This window comes from Centruroides vittatus, unplaced genomic scaffold (genome assembly GCF_030686945.1).
Source record: "Centruroides vittatus isolate TY-2023 unplaced genomic scaffold, ASM3068694v2 scaffold_3315, whole genome shotgun sequence".
Lineage (NCBI taxonomy): Eukaryota > Metazoa > Arthropoda > Arachnida > Scorpiones > Buthidae > Centruroides > Centruroides vittatus.
In genome coordinates this window covers 2,110,907-2,133,486 of record NW_027122703.1, presented here as the reverse complement: position 1 = coordinate 2,133,486, position 22,580 = coordinate 2,110,907, and the positions used below count along the sequence as shown (strand labels likewise).

The following is a 22,580-nucleotide window of genomic DNA, read 5'->3' as shown; positions in this document are numbered from 1 at the left end:
GGGCAAGGATACAAATGAGTATGAAATTTTTCTTCACAAACCTGATTATTAAAGCCAAACAAATTGCGAATTATCCGGCTATAGTTGATGCTGCTACTAAAGCAGCTGAGGTAGACAAATTAAGAATACTAGAGAGTAAAAGAACTACTGCAATGCATCTCGGAAACGAACTAGAAATCTTTGAAGCTACAGGTGAAAAAACACATTTCTCTTAAATGTATTAAAGACGATTCCACCCACATCCATTGAATTGGAAAGGGCATTTTCAGTAGCGGGACTTTTCATTATTAAAATAATAACCAGAAAATGTGTTTTGATATTAGTTAAAAAATGATTCATTAATTATATTTATTAAAGTTTTTTATTTGTTTTAATGATGGAGTTAATAAAATCAAAACTTGCACTAATTATAGTCTTATTTATTTATTCGGTTTAATGTTATCAGTTGGTTATTATTTTCAATATAAGCATGTCTCAAAGTGATGTGATACATGGATTATGCTGAATTTGAGAAATATTATTATATCTGAGTTGAAAACTTTAATTAAAATATCTATTTGATAATTTAGTTACCGTGGAAGAAAAGGTTGACTAAAGCAAAACTTTAACTCACAACTTCTTGAACTAATGCATTGGACTCAAATTTAAACTATTCTAGAAGAATAATTCCAAAATTAATCTAATGGTTAATATTAGATTGATGATGGTGGCCTAACTGCCTATTTTTAATCCAAATTATTTAGTTTAATGATTAAAGTTTATCTCAAGGGTCAAAGAGATCTTTCCAGCATTATACAGATGTAAACATGTTGTGCATGCTTGTTCCAGCACTAAAAAGATCAAAGTGAATCAATTTAAGACTATTTTGCATAACATACAAATAATCTCTTTCTGTAAAGGATAAATACAACATTGCAGGAATTGACATACTGTAAAATATTAGCTTTATTTTATTAAAGAACATGTTCAAAATCTTTTCTAATGGCAATACAAAGATGTAGATGATCACGAGTAGCATCGAGTATAGCAGACAGTATTTCTGGTGTTACTATTTCTCAGGTCCGTCATATGCGTCTCTCCAGTTAGCCAATATTTCGTAGTGCTGCTGGGCATAAAAAGCATCAAATACCAATGCTTTTAGGTGATGCTAAAGGAAAAATTCCAGAGGGATCAAATTTGAGGAATACCACCTTATGCTTGCTGAGAAGTATTTATTTATATCATCACAAACAATAAGGTGTCCAGGTGATGAGGACCAATAAATCTGTACAGAAAATCACCCACTGAAAAATTTTTGGTGTTTTTTTGGCCCATCCAGATTCAATTCCACATCCACCAGAGTGGGTAGGCTGCTGCTCAGTCATCCAACTGTCAGTGTTATATGCTTAATAACTTAACAAAATCTACATAATTTTTTGATTATAGTAGATAATTTAGTATTTGTAATTTTTATCATTAATTTTAAGTGCTTTATGAACTTATGTTTAATTCCAGAATTTTAATGCAGCCAAGTCATCATTCCTTCCAGAAAACGAAAAGAAAGAATTAATTGTAAAATTAAAAAGAAATTTATGATATACCAGAATAAAGATATAAGCTTGTGTCTTAAAAGAAATGCAAAAATAAAATTGAATGCTCTTAAATATTAACACAAAAATTACTATGTCAATTAATAAATTTTCTGTGATAGATAAATATAAATATTTTTAATATAAAAAAAATTATTAAATATATTTATAATTGCAGAGTTTAAAAAATTATGTTGTTTGTTTAATTTTTTAAAAATTTTTATATAAATTTGTATTGTAAAAAATGTTAACATATGCACCAAATGTTTATGATATGTTTTTTTAATTGCTTTTTTGCTTATTATTCAAATGAATAATAAAAATTTTACTGATTAAAATGGAAATGAAACTTGTCTGTTTTATTTTATATGAATTTGCATAATTGTAATTAGGATGTAGTAGAATTTATGCTAAAATGGGATATAAATAATTTTGAATTTTTACAGTCTTGTTCTATGGCTAATCTTTATTCTCAATGAGTATTGGAAAAAGGGTGCCAAAAGCCTGGTGCAAAAATTATTTGTTGGGCTTTCAAGATTTGTATGAATGTCATAATAGCTTAATAATCATGCAAGATCTGTAAAACTGCGTAATAAACTAAACTGAATCATGTACTGCACATCGCGACAGAATAAAGACCACAAACGTCAATATATTAATAATGTTTCATCCAAGCATAGCAATGGATTCGATAATTCGACAAAGCTGTTGTGCCCTTTTTGGTGGCAGAGGAGCAGAACCATCGAAATTCGAAAATGAGCTGCTATTTATTGTGACATTGTCACAATTGCTCTCAATTTTAATGGTGCCTTGCCCCTGTACATCATACTTTTCCTGTTAACAACAGGGTCATGCCAGTCATCTATCTAACTCCGTTCAGAAGAAAATTTTTGAATTGAAATAACGTGACAGTCCAAATCGTATTTAGTTAATATAGTTATTATACTGTAGTATTAGTGTTGGTATTACAATAAGCACTTAATATTACATTTTCCTTTTATAGTCTATGCCGCCATTTCAAAACTAAACTAACTTGTAAAATAACATTTTTTTCCCTGTCATTTTTCTCCATGTCTCTTAATTTAAATACAAATATGATATATTGTTGTTGTTATTATTTTGAATTTTTTCGCCCCTAGGTCTGAGCCTAGTGGGTCTAATGAGATATTTACAGTTTTGATTTATTGACTTGTTTAAAATAGATATATTCGCGATTTTATATTAAAAAATTAAAATAATTTTTGAGATTGAACATAAAATATTCTTGAAGTACATAATAGTGCTTAAAGTTTCTGGCATAAAATCAATACATTTGTATGTGTTCATTCATTGATTTTTCAGTATGGAATTCTCGTTAATATAACAACGAGTCTATCGAATACTTTAATGCACAGTGATTATTGTTTTATATTCTGCAAGGAACAATTTTATGTTGTTCTTTTATTAATGACATTTATATGTGTTTAATATATAATTTAACTTTCAGTAGAAAGCATTATTATAGAACATATGTCTGTTTTGTTTTGTAATAAACGTAATTATACGTCAAGTATTTATTCTTTTTTGAAAGAATATAGAGCCTGAAAGACTAGCGTAAACTATTCCTTTGTAAATAAAACGCATACAAATATTCTTTTTTGTTCTAGTGCGGGTTGGCTACTTGTGATGTAGTACTTGCACGTTATTTATCGATCGATGAAATTCTGTAGAGTGTATTGCTACTAAATCTACAGAATGACCATTTCGTGGAACGATGCAAAAACCCAACAACACTTTTTCCTCTCCCAATAAATTTTTACAGAAAAGATGGCAAGAAGACAAATATCGCAGGCATCTAGAAAAGGTATTTAGATCATTTATAGTTAGTAACGGCTATAAATAATGCATGGAAGTGTTAACTACTTTTTTAACTTTTGAATCGATTGCCCTTAAATGTCACGCATTATTGTTGTATAAATTTTCCTATATCATCATTTAAGATTTAAAACACGTGATATTCTAGTTCACTATACAGTACTTTACAGTATAATAGACATTATATAGTGCAGTCTCGATATAAGAACTTTCAAAGCACAGAGTTAAATCATTCACTATATAAGCAACGCAAAGAATAGCAGGAACCAACCCGGATAACCACACCGGGTAACTACACCGGGAAACCACTATATCAAGAGTATACTAAAATTTTTTCTGTATATCAAATAATGCTAGCCATTGTTTCTCTATTTAATAATTTCTTTATAAAATATAAAAGCGTATTAAGACGAATATAGGTCATCAATAATAGGCTTTTGTATCTTATAAACTATATGTAGAATTGTAAAATAAATTAACTTGTGATAATGTAGATCCTTACACTATACAGAATATACAATACGTATACACTAAATTTATTAACCAAGTACTACGTCCACATATATAGAGAGATTTAAATAGATAGTAAGCTTTCGTGTATAGTAGTTAATATACTATTAAGGTTATTTTAGTTCACAATTTAAATAAATAACTGTAATAATAAAAAAATACATAAAAGTAGTAGTAGTAAAGCATTCAAAAGTGCTAGCTTTTTTTCCACCCCTTACGTATCTCTTGCACATTGATCAATCTATACGTTTCGTGACCGATTATACCTAGAATATTCTTTCACGCATAATACAGGGTGGTTATAATTAAAGTTGCCCTATTCAGACCTGTCTAGAGCCCGTTCTCGTAGACGTATTTTGATGAAACTTGGTACATATGTTATATGGACCATGGGGAAAAGGAAAATGCAAAAAAAATATTTAGTTCGAATTTTTACCACTAGGTGAAAAAATGGCACATGAAGAACAAGAAACACAAAATGGAAACACCCAAAAAGTTTTTATTCACATTTGTTTAATGTGCAATCCATTTGCATCAACTACACGTTCAAAACACCTTACAGCATTTCCATTTTGTGTTTCTTGTTCTTCATGCGCCATTTTTTCACCTAGTGGTAAAAATTCAAACTAAATATTTTTTCCCCATTTTCCTTTACCCCATGGTCCATATAACATATACACCAAGTTTCATCAAAATACGTCCACGAGAACGGACTCTAGACAGGTCTGAGTAGGGCAACTTTAATTATAACCACCCTGTATTAAAAAAAAGTCAATAGGAACCAGCCACTTCAGCTAAACTGCTCTGAGTCTTAATTAGTCGAACTTTGAAGCTCTAAATGAAAAATTACAGTAGAAGTTTAAGACCAAAGTGGTACTTACTGGATTACAGAACGTTTTGTATTTTCGCAAAATTCGATAAGTTATTTGCGATCCGAACATTGTGGACATTGCTGCACATTTTGCAGCAGTTTATGCTGCCGTGCGCTCCCAATTTATTATCGCACGCTCTTAATCAGTCTGGAGATTATACAGTGCAGAACTGTTTGTGTTAAAAGTCATTTTTCGGTTTGATCCAACGGTTCGTGTTAAAAGTCATTATACCACTTTTTGATCCAATGGCCATCTTTTCATAATGTAGCAATTTGCGAAATAAACCACTGACGAATAAGAGGGCCTTCGGCCGGATGGCTGAGCGGTCAAGGTGGTGGCCTACCGCTCTGGAGGGCCCGGAATCGAATCCGAACGGGTCGAAAAATCCCCAGGAATTTTTCGGGGGGTGGTCCGTCCGGACATATCGGGTCCCCGGCCACCCTATTGTGGGCCTGGCCGAACCCATAATGGGCTTGTTAAAAGAGGCCATCTTAGTTCCCGCAAGGCGGAAAGAGTTTAAAAAACAGTAAGAGGGCCTTTTTCCGTGCACTATCCCGTGCCCGTGATTTGTCTTATTAATTATAAGTTATCCTATATCTATAATTTAACTACTTAATAAATTTAATTTTTAACATTAATAATTAATAAGTGAAAGCATTTAATGTCTCATTAATAGTTAAGTAGTTTATTAATATTTAATGCTGATTAATATTACGTATAGATTTTTATAACAAAAACAATTTTTACTGTTATATTCTAATAAAAATTTAATAAAAAAGCATAACCTTTATGGATAATAGATTTACTTTTTAAAGTTATCTGGAAGTTATTTCGAAAAATCAAATGTGACGTTTTAGTTTTTAATATGGACACAAGAAAAATTATTAAAATTAAATTATAAAAATATATTAATAATATTAACATAGTTTTATAAATATTATTTAATATATACTAATAATGAAACTAACAGAGCCAGTTTTACTATTGGGCAATCATTTGGATATTAAATTTTACAGCTATTACATAATTTGGACTAAACAAGATGGCATTTCCACTCCTTTACGTTGCGCCACCATGGATTCAACCGAGATTTTAATATGGCGGTATAATGAGGATATTTCAAATACACTCAAACGGGTGTAACGTATATTATTCGAATAATATACGTTAAGAGTTACTTCAGTTAATGAAATAATTCAGGTAATTGTGTATGTAGCCTATGTACACAATATATGTACAAACATCGCGTGTTCCTCACAAAACTAAACTATTTTCGTATAGTTGTGTGTATATGTACACAATTATACGAAAATACTCTAGTTTTGTAAGGACCACGCAATGGTTGATCGCTGGCCAATATCAGCTCAACGATTGATTAGTTCAGTCATTTATCAGTCATTTTTTTTATTTTATTTCGTACAGAATTGTACTGTACATTTTCCCGGCCCCGCAACAAGCATTGCCGGAAAAAGAATACATGAATAGTATATACAAACAATATACAATAAAGAAAAGGAGTAGGTATATACAAGAGTGGACTCCACGCGAACTTACATGGTAAGAAAGTTTCAACACGCGACAACTTTGCGCGTGAAGAGAAGAACAGGATGTCTACAAGTGTCCCAAAGCATAGGGAGGTCACTACGCGACATATTTTGCGCGTGGAGGATTTTCAATAGTTGTTGAAATACACGGCTGGCTTGTCGTCTGTTGCAAAGTATGTTCATGGTTGTCCAAAAAGCCAGCCCTCACAATAAGATTAGTGGTGAGGTGTAACCTGGAAGTATGCATCTATAAATGATTCCCAAAACGTGGTTGTAGTAAACGGTCACAATACAACCCAATGCCAAGCAGAGTGGTGCTGATATTAATTGAAGATATTGCTATGCGTGACATAATTTATTTGTCTTGCTAGGTTTTTGAAAGCCTGGTAGATTTCTTTAGTAAGCCAAATATCAGATGGGGCACATGGCCAAGCAATCCCCTGTTCCTCGAGCAGGAGTTGTAGTTGTAGGCTTTCACGATCGAGTATCATACAGTAGAAGAGGTAATGGGTGGAACCATCTTCCGTGAAGCAAGTTGGGCACATGTTGCAAGTCTTGCCAGTAAATCTCGCGAGGTAGCTCGCGAATTTGCCATGATTCGTCAAGATTTGTGTCATGCAGTAGTCAGGGGTATACCACTTGTTACTAATGAAATTCTTCAGGTCTGGGATGAATTGGTACGTAAGATGGTGGTTTTGTTGATCCCAAGTATTCTGCCACAGTTGTAATGTATCCTCCCACAGCATCCCGCGAAGTGTGCACTGACTGATCTTACTATATGAGATAGGAAGTGATTCATTCATGGCAGCCTCTTTCTCTAGGTGGTCTGCCCTCTCATTGCCCACCATCTCCTGGTGGGCTCTTACCCAAGAGATGTTGAATTTGTTTGTAGAATTCCGTATGGAATTATGAATACGTTGAGCAAGAGAATGGAGTTTATTGTTCATAATAGTGTTGTAGGCTGAGAGGGAGTCAGTATGAATAGAGATGAACAGAATTGCAACAATTCTTTCATGTGATCGATAGCCATCTTTATTGCGGACAGTTCAGCTTGAAACACTGTGCAATCATTACTGAGTTTGTGGATTTGATGATAGGTCTCGGTGTTTTCAACGTAAATCACATAGCTGCACCCAGTCGAGTCATTAATTCGAGAACCATCAGTACGATTGATTAGTCCGTCTGATTCTTTCGGTCAAAAATCTTGACCTTGACCTGTCGATCTTTCACCCGAAACCGTTTGACAATTGGCCATTCGAAAACCGCAGAACAGAGGCTTTTGTTAGAAAAACACCCGAATAAAGAGTTGTACAAAGGGGCACTGGGGACGTATTTTGAGTTGCAACATTAAGCTAATGAACGCAACAAAAATCACGTGATTGGCGTTTAGTCAACTATGAAAATGATATTCTGTGATATACGTTTCGTTTACTTATCACACGTGATCATCGTTCCGATAGCCTCGCTGGATAAGTAAACTTCTCTCATCATCACTCCCGAACTGCTATTAAGAACGTAACGAAAGTAAAAAAGAACACGGCAGCTTTAGGTGTAAGGCTAGTATTACTTTTCGAGTAATTAAAAGAAGAGAATATTAGCACTCGACATCACGAATTTCGGTTTTTGCTTTGAGATAACGTTTTTCACCTAAATTATATCCGTTTTATAGAATTCTATCATGATCCTAACTACTAAAGGCGGTTGACCAGCAGAGACTGTTAAACGGCATCTTCATTCCGTTTCTTGACCGATTGGTTCCCGAAGATGACTTCTTGTGTTCAATAGGATGGTGTTAAAGCTCATATTGTGACTTCAACTTAGGGCCGGCGCGCCAAGCATTGCCGCTTGAGGCAAGCCAAGTTTATGCCGCCTTTCTTGCAGTTGCTGGGATGATACGGACAAAGGAAAGTCAATAACAGCTTTTTATAGATACGTGGCAGTAGAAATGAAATAAAATTTTTCGTAAATATTTTTTGTGCGAAACATTAGCGAGGTTGAAGCCAAAGTTTTAAACGCGAAAACGTGTACGTCGGACGTTCAGTGCCGCTTTCCTGTAAGCCTAGAAGTTCGACAATGGCGTTTGGAATGTCGAGCACGATTCCACTGACTTTCCAAACGCCATTGTCAAACTTCTAGGCTTACAGGAAACTGGCGCTTAACGTCCGACGTACACGTTTTCGCGTTTAAAACTTCGGCCTCAATCTCGCTATTAGCTTAAGTAAATCGACTTCTAATATCGTCAAACTCTTCTGTTCCGCCGATAATACAGCTAGTTATGTCGACCTTTCCTCTTCCGTTGTTGGCCGTAAATAATTTTTAATGTATTTTAATTTGAGAAACATCGTTCTCCACTAATAATGGACACGGGGTGGATTAAAAGAATTTTCAACAATATAGAAACATTTGGAAAATTTTCAATTAAATTTATTTTTGTCAATATAATTTAAAACTTTTGTTGATGACATTGACTTTTTAAAAATATTTCTAACAATTGAATGAATAAATTGAATGGCTCTATATCAGAATTGTTATCAACTATCGATCGGTATGATCCTGACAATTTTTAAAAAATAACTTCAGAATCTTCATCGGCTAGCAGTGGAATATCGTATAAAATCTGAAATATTTTTTGTTATTTTCCAATTGGGAAAATTTTTCTTTTTAGAATTTATACAAATATCCACTAAATAATTAAAAGCTTACTTCAAAGTTTATGAAGGAATCGAGAATTGTTATATCTTTTCCATCGTAAACCTTTTTACGCCCAAGTATTGGGCGTAAAAAGGTTTACGATGGAAAAGATACAGCTATTGCCAAGGAACTATTGCCATGGCAATAGCTATTTCTTTGGCACATCAGAACATTTGCCGCAATTCATTGAGACGACATTCTTCTAAATATTAACTAACACTTTTTGATAGTCTGGTGCATTCCCATAAATCATATTTGAACTTTGTAATAATTTTGATGCTGTTAGTTTTAGGTAACACTGTAAAGGAGTCAATGTCCGATCATTAATTTTTGTTTTGGGGCGTTATTTTTATTTTGTTCTTTTCTTTTTCTTGGTTCCTTTTTTTTTGTTGTTCGCATTCAAGCTACCAATTTCTATTAGCGCATCATATACAGTAGAGAACCGAAAATCGGAATCAATGGGGACTGGGGTTGTTCAGATTAGTGATTTGTTCCGATTACCGATTATGTACGAATAAATATATTAACCTGTCCGATGTTCAAATTTTTCTCCGTTGCGGTGTCGCTTCGTGTTGAATTTTTGTCGATTTTAAGCCTAACGAAAATTTTTATAATAATAATCGAGGCTATCGTATCGTTAAAAATTATTTCTGCATTTTGTACAAACAAAATAAATATATTGAAGAATATAAAAACATGAAAATTATACTTTAGAAGTAAATTTAGTATCAATAACGTTCGATTCAGCACGACACAGTCGACTGAAAATCGTTCCGATTACCGGCGATTCCGATTACCGGGGTTCCGATTAACGAGTCTCTACTGTACTTCTCCTAAATTATATCTTGATGGTTTTAATGCATCAATGTAACGTTCCCATTTCGTATCACTTACACATTTTCAGGCTATATTTAAAAAAATACATCATCTGTTAGTGAAACTGGAAAAAAACAACAATTCTTGCACCAGTGAAAAAATATTAATGATTTCTCCAGAAGTTGCTGATGCATCACTGATAACAAGATTTAAGGAATAGCATGAGCGAGGAACAAAAAAAGGCTTTGGGATTTTGATTTAAAATTCGTTTTTAGACATCGGAATGGCATATTTGCTTCATGTTTATTATATAATAAGTCTGAAAGTCAGGTTTTATTTTATAAATGTGAATAAAAATAAAATTTGCTTTTTCATTACCCAATTCTAGACGCATTGCTGCTTCTAGAAGCATTAAAATCTTCGAAAGATAATACAAAATTCGTGCTCCAAGTATAAAAATAAATAAGTAAATAAATATACAGTGGTGATCGGTTAACGAACATAATGCGAAGACTTTGTTCGCTATCCGAATTGTTCGTTAACCGATTATCGATTTACCATAGGTTTTAATGGGAATTTAATTAATTCATTCGGAGACTCCAAAAAATAAAAATATATATTTTCTTACTACATTTATTTATATGTAATAATAAAAATACATATATACACAGTCTTGCATTTTTATTAGTCATGTTTTTTCGGTTTGTGAGGGTTAAAGAATCTGTTCAATGTCGATTGCTCTTCTCTCTTCAAAATTTTTCGGAAGTAATTAATAGCATTGTAATTGTAGAGATCCTTAAGCCTATTAATCTCAACCTGGTTTGGATGCCATTCTATGACCATTGTTCTGACATCCTTCCACTTCTTCAAAACATCTTTAATAGCAGATGTCGGCATTGGTCCTCTTTCGTCTTCCTCTTTTTCAAAAGAAAACACATCTCGCTGAGTTTCTGGGTGTTTTTCATTTAAGAATATTGGAGTTCTTCTGTCGTCACATCAGTTTCAGGTTCCATTATGAGCTTTTCAATGCTCTTTATTTCTCAGATATGATTTTCATTACTCTTTTAGCTGCTTGAAACTTCTTGATATATGTTTCATAGCTAAGATTGTGCCTACTGTAGACCTATTCAAGCCATACTGCCTAGCAACATCAGACATCTTGTGCCCACCCGCTACTTTGGCTATTATCTCTCTCTTGGTTTTTAGGGTGAGCATAGTTCTTGACACTCTTTTTTAGGCTCCATAATATTATCAGTTTCTTTTTTAAATAAAAAGTTCAGAAAAGCACGTACAAAAATTCAGAGAACAAAAATCAACTAGCGCACAAAAATTATTTAAATGCATAGTCCAGATTAAATTCGAAATTTGGTATTAAAACGTTACGTCCGAAATGTTTCGAACTGTCACCTAAAGACAAGGGAACAGCAATCGGTATTCACGATTTTATGTCGCTTCTTTTTCTGTTTGTTTTCTGAAATGTTCGTTATCCGAACATGTGTTCGTTGTCCGAATATAGCGAACACTTTCGCAAAAGAGTTTTATCTGAATTGTTTGTTGTCCAAATAACGAAGTTTGGTGTTCGTTAACCGATCACCCATCGTATTAGATTTCTATATATAAAAAGTTCGAAAGATTAAAATGTTTAAAAAAAGACATTAACTCGCAGAAACAATAACTAAATTTTTGTATAAATAAATAATTATAAAAAATCGAGGTTTAACTACCTTTATTTGATATTATTTTAGTTGCATAACGCACAACCCGTGGTGGACACGAGGGCCCCATCCGATTATTTTCATATTCATGTTAAACTGAGAAATCTAAAATTACAAGAAGAAAGGAATCAAAATATAGAAAAAGAAAATTCTAGATTACTTAATCAAATGGCTACCATTATGAAAAATGGAGGAAGAGTCGATTGTAAGAACAAATACGTTGTAAAAAGGTAAGATTTTTTGCTTAATCTCTTCCCCTGATAACATTAAGATGATCTTTATTCTTGGTTACATCATGGATGTGGTCAAGTCCAAGGAATGAGGAACGGTTTGACTTGAATACATCAGGTATTCAAGTCAAACATATAAAAATTTATGAAAATTCCAGTAAACTCGAAACCTGGATCCCTTAGAGTGAAGTTTTACTGCCTAAGTCATTCTGAAGGCAGTAAAATTCATTATAATAATCTCTAGTTAGAAAGAAATTTAGAAATTTTGACGCTTAATTCTGTTCTTGTTTACAGTTTAAATGAAACGAAAAGAAAAAAAGAGAAAGAGAGAATCGAAAAGGAAAATCAAAGACTATTACTTCGAATATCTCATCATTCGTATAACCAAGTTTTTCAACAACTTCAGAAAGTATAATAATTTACTTCTTTTTTAAAATAATAATTTAAAACGATTTAAACTTTTATTATTAAGAAATCAAAATGATTTTCTTATACTTTACAGACACTTATAAAAAGTAATTCGAGCGATATCAAGTCTCAAAAATCTCAGGAGGAAAATTAAAGAATGTACTACTTACATTCAGTATTTCTCTACTTGAACTTTTTAGTTGCACTTATAGTGCATTAAATTATACTGCTTAGGTCATTCGAAAACTTTGTCTACGATAATCTATTGCTTTTTAAAAAATTTTGGAGCTAATTTACTCAGATTTTGATAATAAATTATTTCACTTCGAAGTTTATACATTATAGTATACGTATACATATATATACAGGGTGATCGTAAAGTTCAGATTTAGCACTAGCACTTGATCGTCAATGGCGTTAAGATGAAGTATGGGAAACACTCCATACTAATATGTGGTATATTACATTCATTAATTTATTAGAAGAGCCTTTTCATCCGCCGAAATTTAAACCATATCGCGAAAGTTCCAACAATTATTCCCTAAAAATTAATTATATTTATCATTTGAAAAAAACAATCGATGTAACTCCTAAATTTGTAGCCAAACTTCGATTTAGCGCTAGCACTTGTTCGTTAATGGTGTTAAGATGAAGTGTGTCAAACTAAATAATCAGGGCAGCGTCAACACACTTTTGAGGTCTACAAATTTCTTTAGAGACATTATACAGATATAGAACAAAATATTAGTAATGATCAGTGTGGTGAAGTTCCTAAGAAGGTGAGACTTTCCGCCATAGCCGGATATACCCATGCATTCATATGGCCGTGAAAGTAACGAAGTCTATATATAAGTTTGAGATTGAAGGAGAGCGCTGTATCGAAGTTTGCATTTACTTTTTTTATATAAATAATAGTAAACTTACAGTTATAAATTCTGCACTCGCCACATATAATGTACCTTGTTTATAACCAACGCGATCTAATAAGAACCCACCTAAAGATGGGCCGATGAAAGAACTATAATAATAACAATAAAGAATTAATTAGTGAGTGAGATGTCACAATAAATTTGTTTATCTTAACAAATTTAAAATAGTTTACCCGAGTGAACAAGCGGATATGATTGTTCCAAAAACTATGCCATAAGTAGATGCATCATCTGGCAATCCTATACGGCTGCATAAATAATATTGCAAAAATTAAAATGCAGTTTTTAATTATTCGTAACATTTACCTTCTATTGTCATTTTATAGTCAATAAATTCAATTGCGAATAAATAAAATCAATTAAAATAGAATGAACTAAACAAGAGATGGCATTCCACTCCTTTACGTTGCACCACCATGGATCTAGCCGAGAATCTAATATGGCGGTATAATGAGGATATTTCAAACACACTTAAACTGGTGTAACGTATATTATTAATAAAATGTATCTGTTTCAAACCGGTTTTAACTGTTTTTAAAGTAATACAAATATATTTCAGTTTACCAACTTTCGAGTCACCTTACGTATTACTCTTTTGATAATAGGAACAATATATTAGCAATACCTCGATATTCTAATTTAATGAAGATTGATATGTAGGTACACGAAAAATTCTAAAAACAATACAGGAAACATTACGGAATTAGCTGAGGAGAGAGAATGTGTGAAAAATAAACAGAAAATTTACAAATTTAGAATATTTCCTGTTTATTTTTTACATAAATTTGTTAAAATATGTTAATCTGTATTTTTCAAATTTCAAGCTAGCAATAAATACGCAGTAGACCCCGCTTTTACGACATAACTGATTCCAGAAAAAATGTCGTAAATCGGGTTATAGAGTTTACTCATTCTGCGTATTAAAAAATTTAAGTAAACGTTTAAGATTAAACGAAATTATTGTTTCGCCGTTTTGCATTGATTATCAAAAAAAAAAAAAAAAAAAACGTCCACAGATTTCAAACTTTCTTGCAAATACCAGGCAATTTTAGTAAATAAGGTTAGTAGCGCTGTTGACAAAAATAACGTAGGCTACAAGGTTGACAGTAATAATACTGAAAGACTATACAGTAACGCAGTCATGTGTCAACACTCCTCCTTGCCAAGTGGCATTTGAATCCGCCACGTAAACAGTGTGACTCAAAATGGCGTCGCCCGTATCCAACTGTACCAGAGTCGAACAGCATGCTGCTATTTTATTTTTTACACGTGAAAGTACTATTGAGATCCATCGCAGGATGTATGTACAATATGGAAAATCATGCAAGTCACTATAAAAAGCTTGTTTTCAAAAGTCTACGTGGCTCACGTCAAAAGTTAAACTATTTCATACAAGTAAAACATTAAAACCGTCCGTAAATAAAATAAAAATTGCAATTCTTAATAAAGCGTGCATAGATAAGAAGTATAATTTTGTTTAAAAAATATAATTTATATTTAATAATTGTAATAACTTACATTGCTTCTGCCATGGCATCAATAAAAGAACAGATTAATTTTCCTCCCATTCCTAGTCCCACAAACGCTTGAGCAACGATGACGAGCCATAATGTTAACCAATTAACTAAGTTAACCAATACAAAATCCGCAATTTGTCTTTCACAAATTGCAGAATTTCATGCAAAACCAGGGTTAAATGACTTTTGAGTCACGCTTAAACAATTATTTTCTCCATTAAATAACGTTTTAAAATTAAAACTTACGTCGGTATTGGTATGAATGGAACCGGTCCGACGAACAAGAATCCTGTCAGGGAGAAAAATATACCAACTGTGCATAAAATCTGCGTGTATCTACCATGCTGAAATTATTTTATTTTTACGTTATATATCTTCGTGTATATTTTAAGTAAAATAAATTATACGTGCAATTTACCAATTTATCGCATAAGAAACCCCAAATTGGCGAGCCAAGAGCGTAGATAGCTCCTATAACAATAAAAATCGTTCCTAAAAATACCGGCGATAAACCAAACTGAAATACATTATTCATTTAAATATTACACTTAAAAAAACTAAATTTATGTGAATTTATTTAAAACACACTTCTCTTAGATGAGGTTCTAACGTTGCATCGTTAAATCCGAGAGCAAAAAAACAGCTGACACAACACGCTAAATCAATTATATATGCTGGACTTTTTAGAAGTTTCTTTAAATTTCCTGGATTTTCGGGTGGCAATGCATCTTATTTAAAATAAATTCAATTTATAATTAAATTAATAAGGTACTTTTATTTTAGAAACTAATGGTTATTCATATTATACTAAACAAATTCAAATAGAAGAGATCACGCTACGTAAAATTTTATCATAAAAATTAATTCCGAAAGAAGCCATTTTGAAAATTGCGGATGTCAACATAAAAAAAAAGCTTTTTTTTTACTCTTTTTATTTTGGCTTTTAGATGCCAATTAAAATAGGAGCCTGGCATCTAAAAGCCAAGATAAAATGAGTTAGAATTTTCAAAATGGCTTCTTTCAAAAATTTTCAAAAACCAACGTCAAACTTGGCAATGTTTTTCGTAAGTAAGTTTTAACAGAAATAAAACATAATATATGAAATTTCATTTTCTTATCTATCGGCCATATTATTGTGAAACAGTTAATAGTTACTTTAATAGTTATGAGATGTTTGATAGGATAAGGCAGCACAATACGAGGGAGATCTGCCAAGGAGTGTCTCCTAGAAATCTTTCCGTGGGAATCTTGCTTTTATTTAAGTGTTAGACACGTGAAATGTCTAACACTTAAATAATAGCAAGATTTACAATTTGCAATTTTACGCTTGGGTAGAGATTTTCAATTTTTATAATTGGAAGTGTTTTAAATGAATAAGTCACAAGACAAAGTACTTTATAAATTTAGGAGAGATTTTCTTGGAAATACTTGAGATGCATAAACGCCTACAAAAATTACAATGAAGAAATTGTGGCCTGTGATAAATGAAATTGAAAAAGTTTATACGAGAAAGAATTTTTTGGAAAAAAAATTTTTGAAGTCAAACACAAGCTCCTGAAATGGTCCAGCTTCTAAAGCAATTCGAATATTTTTGATTTTATCGAAAAAATATTAATAATCAAATGATGTTTAGCTGGATTAATTACTGGACTTAATATCTGCATTATTAATGAGCCATGTTTAAGTAATTTGGACTAAAGACAGGCCATTAATCTGTTGTCTTGTATTAAATTTAATAATTAGAAATAAATAAATTAATTTAGACTATTCTGAAAGAGCAGATCTTGAAGTCTGACCTTTCATAAAAGTTTTTTATAAATTTTAAATAAATATTTTATAATTAAAAAATTAAATTATAATTTTGTTTTAACGTACCGCTCGAAGGAATGATTAAAAAAGACACGAAAGAGCCTATTAAAAGTAAACATCCTGAAGCCATAAAGGGCGTAGCGTATCCGCCAATCTAGAATTAAAGAAATTTGTAAAACAACCGGTTTTTTTGTCATTATGCAAATTTATTAATGATTTACCTAGTACAAAGCACTTCCAATAGTGGGGCCAACGATCATGCCAAAACCAAATATTGTTTCTAGAAGAGACTAAAAATCGAAACAAATCTTTCTTTTAAAGATGGCGTTTATGAGGATTATAAGAAGAATAATAGATTAAATATTTACCAAAATGACGGCTCTTTTATCTGAGAAATTCATAGCAACAATTGTATAACTGGCAGTAAAATATAAACTCCATCCCATGGCATCAAACGTTCGAATGAGGAATGCTAAGGTTATAAATGTCTTACCGGGAGGCGACCACTCTAGAATTCTGTGTAAAATATGCATCATTTGATTATTTTACACAGTATAAATTACATTACAGTAAAATTATTAAATACGTACCCAAACAAAACATTAGCATAACCAGATAAGAATATCCCTCCATAAGCTAATAAATTAGGTGTTATGTGTGAAGTCTGAAATAAAATATATTGTAATTCGTAAATATATTTTTGATATATTCCATCTTATATGACTCTCTTATTGATTCTATTTGTGTATTATATTCCTTATATCCAATAATACATAGAAATAAATCTTTAAATCAAGATCGAGTTTCTTATCACGATACGAATAAAGTCAACACTTTGTTACTTTAGAAAAAAGAATATACTAGTTTTTAAAAGAAACCAAATGAATAAAACAATAATTTTAGACAATTTTAAAATATGATTAGATATTTTAATTAAATAATTTAAATAAATTTATAATTTATTTTCTCTAATTATTAAATTTAGCAAGAGATGGCGCCTAACGCCTAACTCTAGTATCAAATTAACTTAAAATTATTATTTCTATAGCCATTTGCTAGCCCGATAATTCGGCAGTTGTTGGTCTTTATATGTAACGGGTTAGTTGTTGTTTATTTATCTTTAAATTAAGATCGAACGTCTTATCACCATACACATAAATCAACACTTTGTGACTTTAGACTTTTAACTTGAATATAATATAAGAGAATTTTTAAAATTTTCTATATTACCATTAACGGTATTACATTTTAAAATATATTCTTACCATTTTTCCACAAATAAGCGAAACGATAAATACAATAACTTGATAAAAACCCATGATCAGCCCGTAAATAGTAGGGGATGCGCCTTTATTCTCAGCTTGAAAATAGTACAGTTGTAATTTCTGTTATGTAGAACAATTCGTCAGAATGATGAAAATTAAATAAATACTTACTTCTTTGGGAAAGAAAGGAGCTAGTAAAGCGTAACAAGCCGCCATGATAAAATTGTAATATCCGAATGCAATTAACAAAAACAATTGTTTGTGTGAAGATCACCCACCCCTTTTTCTCTTAAAAACGAGTAAACTAGATGTGAAAACAAGCCCTCGATTTTTAAAATAATTCTAATATTAAATTTATTTTTATGTTGGAGAACATTTTCTCTAAAATCAACGGATGTTCCGTTGAAAGAAACTTCCTTAAAGGAGAAACCACTTATTCTTGAAATTATGGAAACGAAAGTGCTAACTTTTGTAAAGGGCTGAAAGAAGACTTGATGTAATTTGTTACTTCGTCAGTTAACTAAATAATGTTAAATCACGTTAAGAAATGGGTCCGAAACCGTATTTAAACCTTCAATTATTTTCAACGGAAAAAGGAAAGACATTTAGTTACTTTCCGGTTTAACGGAAGTTGATTTCCTTTTCTAAGCTGTTATCTCACAGTCCAGTCGACGTCAAATGTAAGAATTCTACCCCCGAAGTTTGACCCCATATATCCTTTCACGTGAGAACATTTACTTATTTTGATTGGTCGCAACCCGAAAATATTATTAAACATCGCGCCAAAATCGAAGAGACAACCTCCAATATCCAAGGGAAGAATATGCGATAACAGGTTCCTCCATATTTTAAGTAGAAGATCCAAGACTTATATAACTGTGCCTATAGAAGAATTCTATGAACTCTGAATAGAAGACATACAAGACATCGAATCTGCAAAAATTGTTAAGGTAGTATGAACTACGGGATAATTATGTAAGCTCTCTCTCGCGTGTTAGATTTAGATATGGATTATTTCTTGACACAGCCACCGACCTTCCCCTTCCGACTTGCGATCCTTCCCACTCGTTATTCCGCGAGACGATTAATAGCGCGTTAACCCGCTAAAAAAAGGATTTGGTTAACTGGTGTCAGGAAAACCACTTACAGGGGTTTTACCGACTCTTGTATAACACTAACTTTATACGGAAGCCATTTAGATATGACAAACAAGAGCTTGTCGATTAACGACGAGTTTATCGATCAAGTGATATGGATATCATAAAGTTATTCCCTACCCCCAGTTGCGATCCCACATTTGCGTGAGGTCTCTTTAATTATATCACATAAACCTTCCTTAGGTGGCTGTTTGTACTGTGGAATTTCATCACTTGTGATACTTACGCTCGCTCGCTCACTCATTTTTTTAAAGGCAAACTGTAAAATTTTATTATTTACAGACAGTTTTTTTTCCAGTAGAAAACGCAATAAAATACGTTCGAAATAAACCATGATTTAATTTACAAGGAGAGGCTGAGAAAAGTGTTTTATGGATTTCGACGAGCAGTTGTGTTCGCGCTCACCGAAAGATTTTGTTTTCTTTCGTTTGTAATTCTATTATTTTATATTTCTCATTATAAACTATGACGATTTACGAATTAACATGTGATTAGAAAAATATCGAATTATTATATATAGTTCTCATTTTCCGAAATTTTCTCTGGAAAAGTTTTTACACTAATATATTGTTGGATGGTAGTTGTCATAAAAGCATGCAAAGCACATTGTTTTCTAACAGAATGTGCACCGAATAAACGTAGGAATTATGCTGCAACCGCACTTGTGGAGTTAAATTTCAAAATCCGACAAATCCATCTTCAGTCATCTTCAAACAAGTGGGGAAAATTGGAATATCGTACACTGCTCGTATGTCGATGCTACGCGTAGTCAGCCCTGATTTGTAATATCCAACAAATAGGAGTTATTGGAAGAGGAATTCTTTCAGTTAGAAGAGGATTGTGATGGAGAGGGTCTCGAAACCAGAAGTTACGAAAATACCTGAATATTTTAAATTATCAAACAATAAGGAATCTCTGGTACAAGAAGATTCACCATACTCACTAAAATCAATATATGGATTAATACAAAATAATTTTTCACAGCTTAATAAAGAAATTCAAGGGATTAAGGAAGTACCTAAAATAGTGAAGGAAGAAAATAAACATTTACAGAAAAAAACTGATAAAATTGTCACAAAAAAATAGAAGAAATAGACGTATTAGTCGAGAACAACAGCCATTTAAAAGGCATGTTTGAATTCGAGCTAGATAAATTAATAAACGAGAAAACAAAAAAATATATCATAGTTATAAATTTTCCTTTCACCTCTAACAATTATATTAATTTATATTAATGAAATCAACCAGTTTATTAGAGAGGATTTGAGAATTGAAAACAGCTGTATAGAGAGCTTAACCAGACTTAATAATTATGATAATAACCCTATTGTGAAGATTGTATTAGATTCGGTGTACAATAGAAATTTGATTTTGAAAGAATTTTGAAAATGAAAAGTGATAGCTAAAAGTGAAGGGAAGGAAAAAGTAATTTTTACAACCGATTTATGCAAAAAATCCAGATTAAGACGGAAAAAATTACGGATCATAATTAAACAAGAGAAATTAACAGGAAATAGATTAATTATCAGAGACGATTATTATATTCAAGATAAGAAAATATTTACGTACTGGTGGTCTCATGCTACTGGTCAAGAAACAATTCGGCGAGTTGTTACAGTGTTATACAACCAATAAATTTATATTTACTATTATGGATATCGATTAGAAATTTCAATCAATTTGGGAAGAATCGCGTATCGGTATTGCGCTTGTCTATCTCTCTCCTCCGGTGGTTAAGAGGTTTAGTTTACAAGAATTACAAAAGATTATTGATCCATGGTCTAATATTATAAATTACTGGTTAATAGGTGGAGACTTTAACATCCGAATTGGTGAAATAATGGGCCTAAAATACAAAGGAAGAAATGATACCATAATTAATGGAAGGTGTAAGGACAAAACTGTGAATATAGACGCTAAAACCTTGTTGGACTTCACTGGAGATAACGATTTAGTTATATTAAACGGTACGGTTAAAGGTGATTTTCTTTCTGAATTTACTTTTATTTCACATACGGGTAAATCTATAATTGACTACATTATATGTTCTCAACCCGTTCTAGATCAATGTCTATCGATGGAAGTATTAAACACGGACATGTCTGACCATTTTCCGTTGCAACTAACACTAAGAGGGAATCCAGTTAAAGTAAATATAATGAAGATGCCTAGATTTTACCCGAACCAAAAGATGGAATTAAGAGGAAAATTTAACAAACAGAGATTTCTAAAAGAGTTCGGATCCAATATTGATGACATATTATTACAAGAGGAGGTAAATAAACCTTATAAGAACTATGACAAACTAATGACGGTACTAAATCATTTTAGATATATTACAAAATAATATTATTATTAGGGGTCGTCCATAAATTACGTAAGGTATTTTGGGGTGGGTGGGGGTCAAGGATTTCTTACTCAGGGGTAGGGAGGTAATAGATCTCGTCTTACGTAATATTCTTATTTTTATTTTTTGATCTCGTTGAGTGATGGAGTTTTGAATTTGGCTTCAATTTGTCGGTTTCTATTAAGAACGCTCGTTGTACCAATGCCATCTCGTGTGACGTGATAGAATAATAACGCTAGCAGACTCACGCTCTACACATTTTTTATCATGGGAGAAAGGCAGTGTGGTGGTTTCTCTCTCTTGTTTTGTTTTGTATGACGTTTCTGTTTACACGTGTAGTAGCTAGTCGATCTGTCAAAGTTTTTTGCGTCCTTTTGTGAAAATTAAGATTAATATAAAAATGAATATTATGACGTTGATTAATGATAATAATAACAAAGAGATTGTTGATAATTAAAAAATAAAGTTCTTAAAATAAATTGTTAGTTCGAATTCATTAAATTTTTATATTTTTAAATTTGTTCACATAAAGTCTTTATAAATAATAGTACATATTAATTAACTAATTAATAATTATATATTTTGGGCCTAAGATTTTTAGGGTTTCGTAAAAAAATTTGTTTTGTTAAAATCTTTTTTTTAAAATTATGCCTAAATATTACGTAAGATAGGAAAGGGGAGGGGGATCAAAGAAAATATTACGGTTTCTTACACAGAGGTGGGTGGGGGTCTAGAATGGCCGAAATCGCCCTTACGTAATTTATGGACGGCCGCTTATCATTATTGCTACCGTATAATTTCAGTTAAATTCTTGTAATATATCTTTTACTTTCATTTCATTATAGTAACTAAATTTTAAAAATTATATTTTTATAGATTTCACATTAACAATTTGATAAAATGGATGAAATAATTGAATATAATCGTGACATAATATCAAAAATAGGAAGACAATACGTTTGGTATATCAATGAACATTCTATATGGTCAGTAAAAAATATTTATGTATGAAATCTTTTCGTTATTTTCTTATTAAATATAAAATAATACTAATCCTAGTTTTTATTTATATAAAATTACAGAATGCGATTCTACTAGATACGTATAACGAATTATTTTTATCTAAAGGTGGACGGATAGAAAAAAAAAAACACGCCATTAGGGTATTTCGGAGAGTTGAAATCTAATTTATATTAAAATCTCTCAATTAAATATAGACATATACAAAGAAAAATGATATTTATTATAAACTATTTTAATACTTATTACAGGAGAATTTTATGGTACCAGAATCTGTTTGTAGCAAGACATACAAACAATTTTAGAAAGATAGATTTTTATAATCAGT

The 22,580-nt window shown here is 31.7% G+C and overlaps 2 protein-coding genes, 1 long non-coding RNA gene and 1 pseudogene across 5 annotated transcripts in view; 3 read left to right on the top strand and 1 right to left on the bottom strand.

The window, feature by feature from the left end:
• Nucleotides 1-1,906, top strand: part of LOC136988442 (adenosine deaminase-like) — a 32,640-nt gene extending 30,734 nt beyond the window's left edge. Inside the window, exon 8 of the mRNA XM_067286288.1 lies at nucleotides 1,495-1,906. Within this exon, the coding sequence (XP_067142389.1) occupies nucleotides 1,495-1,575 (81 nt within the window). The 3' untranslated portion in view covers nucleotides 1,576-1,906. The remainder of the gene's footprint in view (nucleotides 1-1,494) is intronic.
• A 1,138-nt stretch (nucleotides 1,907-3,044) lies between these two features.
• LOC136988500 (uncharacterized protein CFAP97D2-like) lies at nucleotides 3,045-12,394 on the top strand. 2 transcript variants are annotated; one of them, XM_067286374.1, is made up of 5 exons: nucleotides 3,045-3,102; nucleotides 3,215-3,411; nucleotides 11,601-11,800; nucleotides 12,095-12,209; nucleotides 12,303-12,394. In XM_067286374.1, the coding sequence occupies exons 2-5, from the start codon at nucleotides 3,322-3,324 to the stop codon at nucleotides 12,360-12,362; spliced, it is 465 nt and encodes a 154-aa protein (XP_067142475.1). In that variant the 5' UTR covers nucleotides 3,045-3,102; nucleotides 3,215-3,321; the 3' UTR covers nucleotides 12,363-12,394. The 2 variants fall into 2 exon arrangements, with proteins under 2 accessions (XP_067142475.1, XP_067142474.1); XM_067286373.1 differs by lacking the exon at nucleotides 3,045-3,102 and having other exon boundaries at nucleotides 3,160-3,411.
• Nucleotides 12,395-12,686: 292 nt separating this feature from the next.
• Nucleotides 12,687-17,944, bottom strand: LOC136988523 (MFS-type transporter SLC18B1-like; annotated as a pseudogene).
• A 608-nt stretch (nucleotides 17,945-18,552) lies between these two features.
• LOC136988445 (uncharacterized) lies at nucleotides 18,553-22,425 on the top strand. 2 transcript variants are annotated; one of them, XR_010882762.1, is made up of 5 exons: nucleotides 18,553-18,678; nucleotides 20,694-20,852; nucleotides 20,949-21,160; nucleotides 22,109-22,218; nucleotides 22,315-22,425. It is a non-coding gene; the product is annotated as an uncharacterized lncRNA (long non-coding RNA). The 2 variants fall into 2 exon arrangements; XR_010882763.1 differs by having other exon boundaries at nucleotides 20,694-20,864.
• The last annotated feature ends 155 nt before the right edge of the window (nucleotides 22,426-22,580 follow it).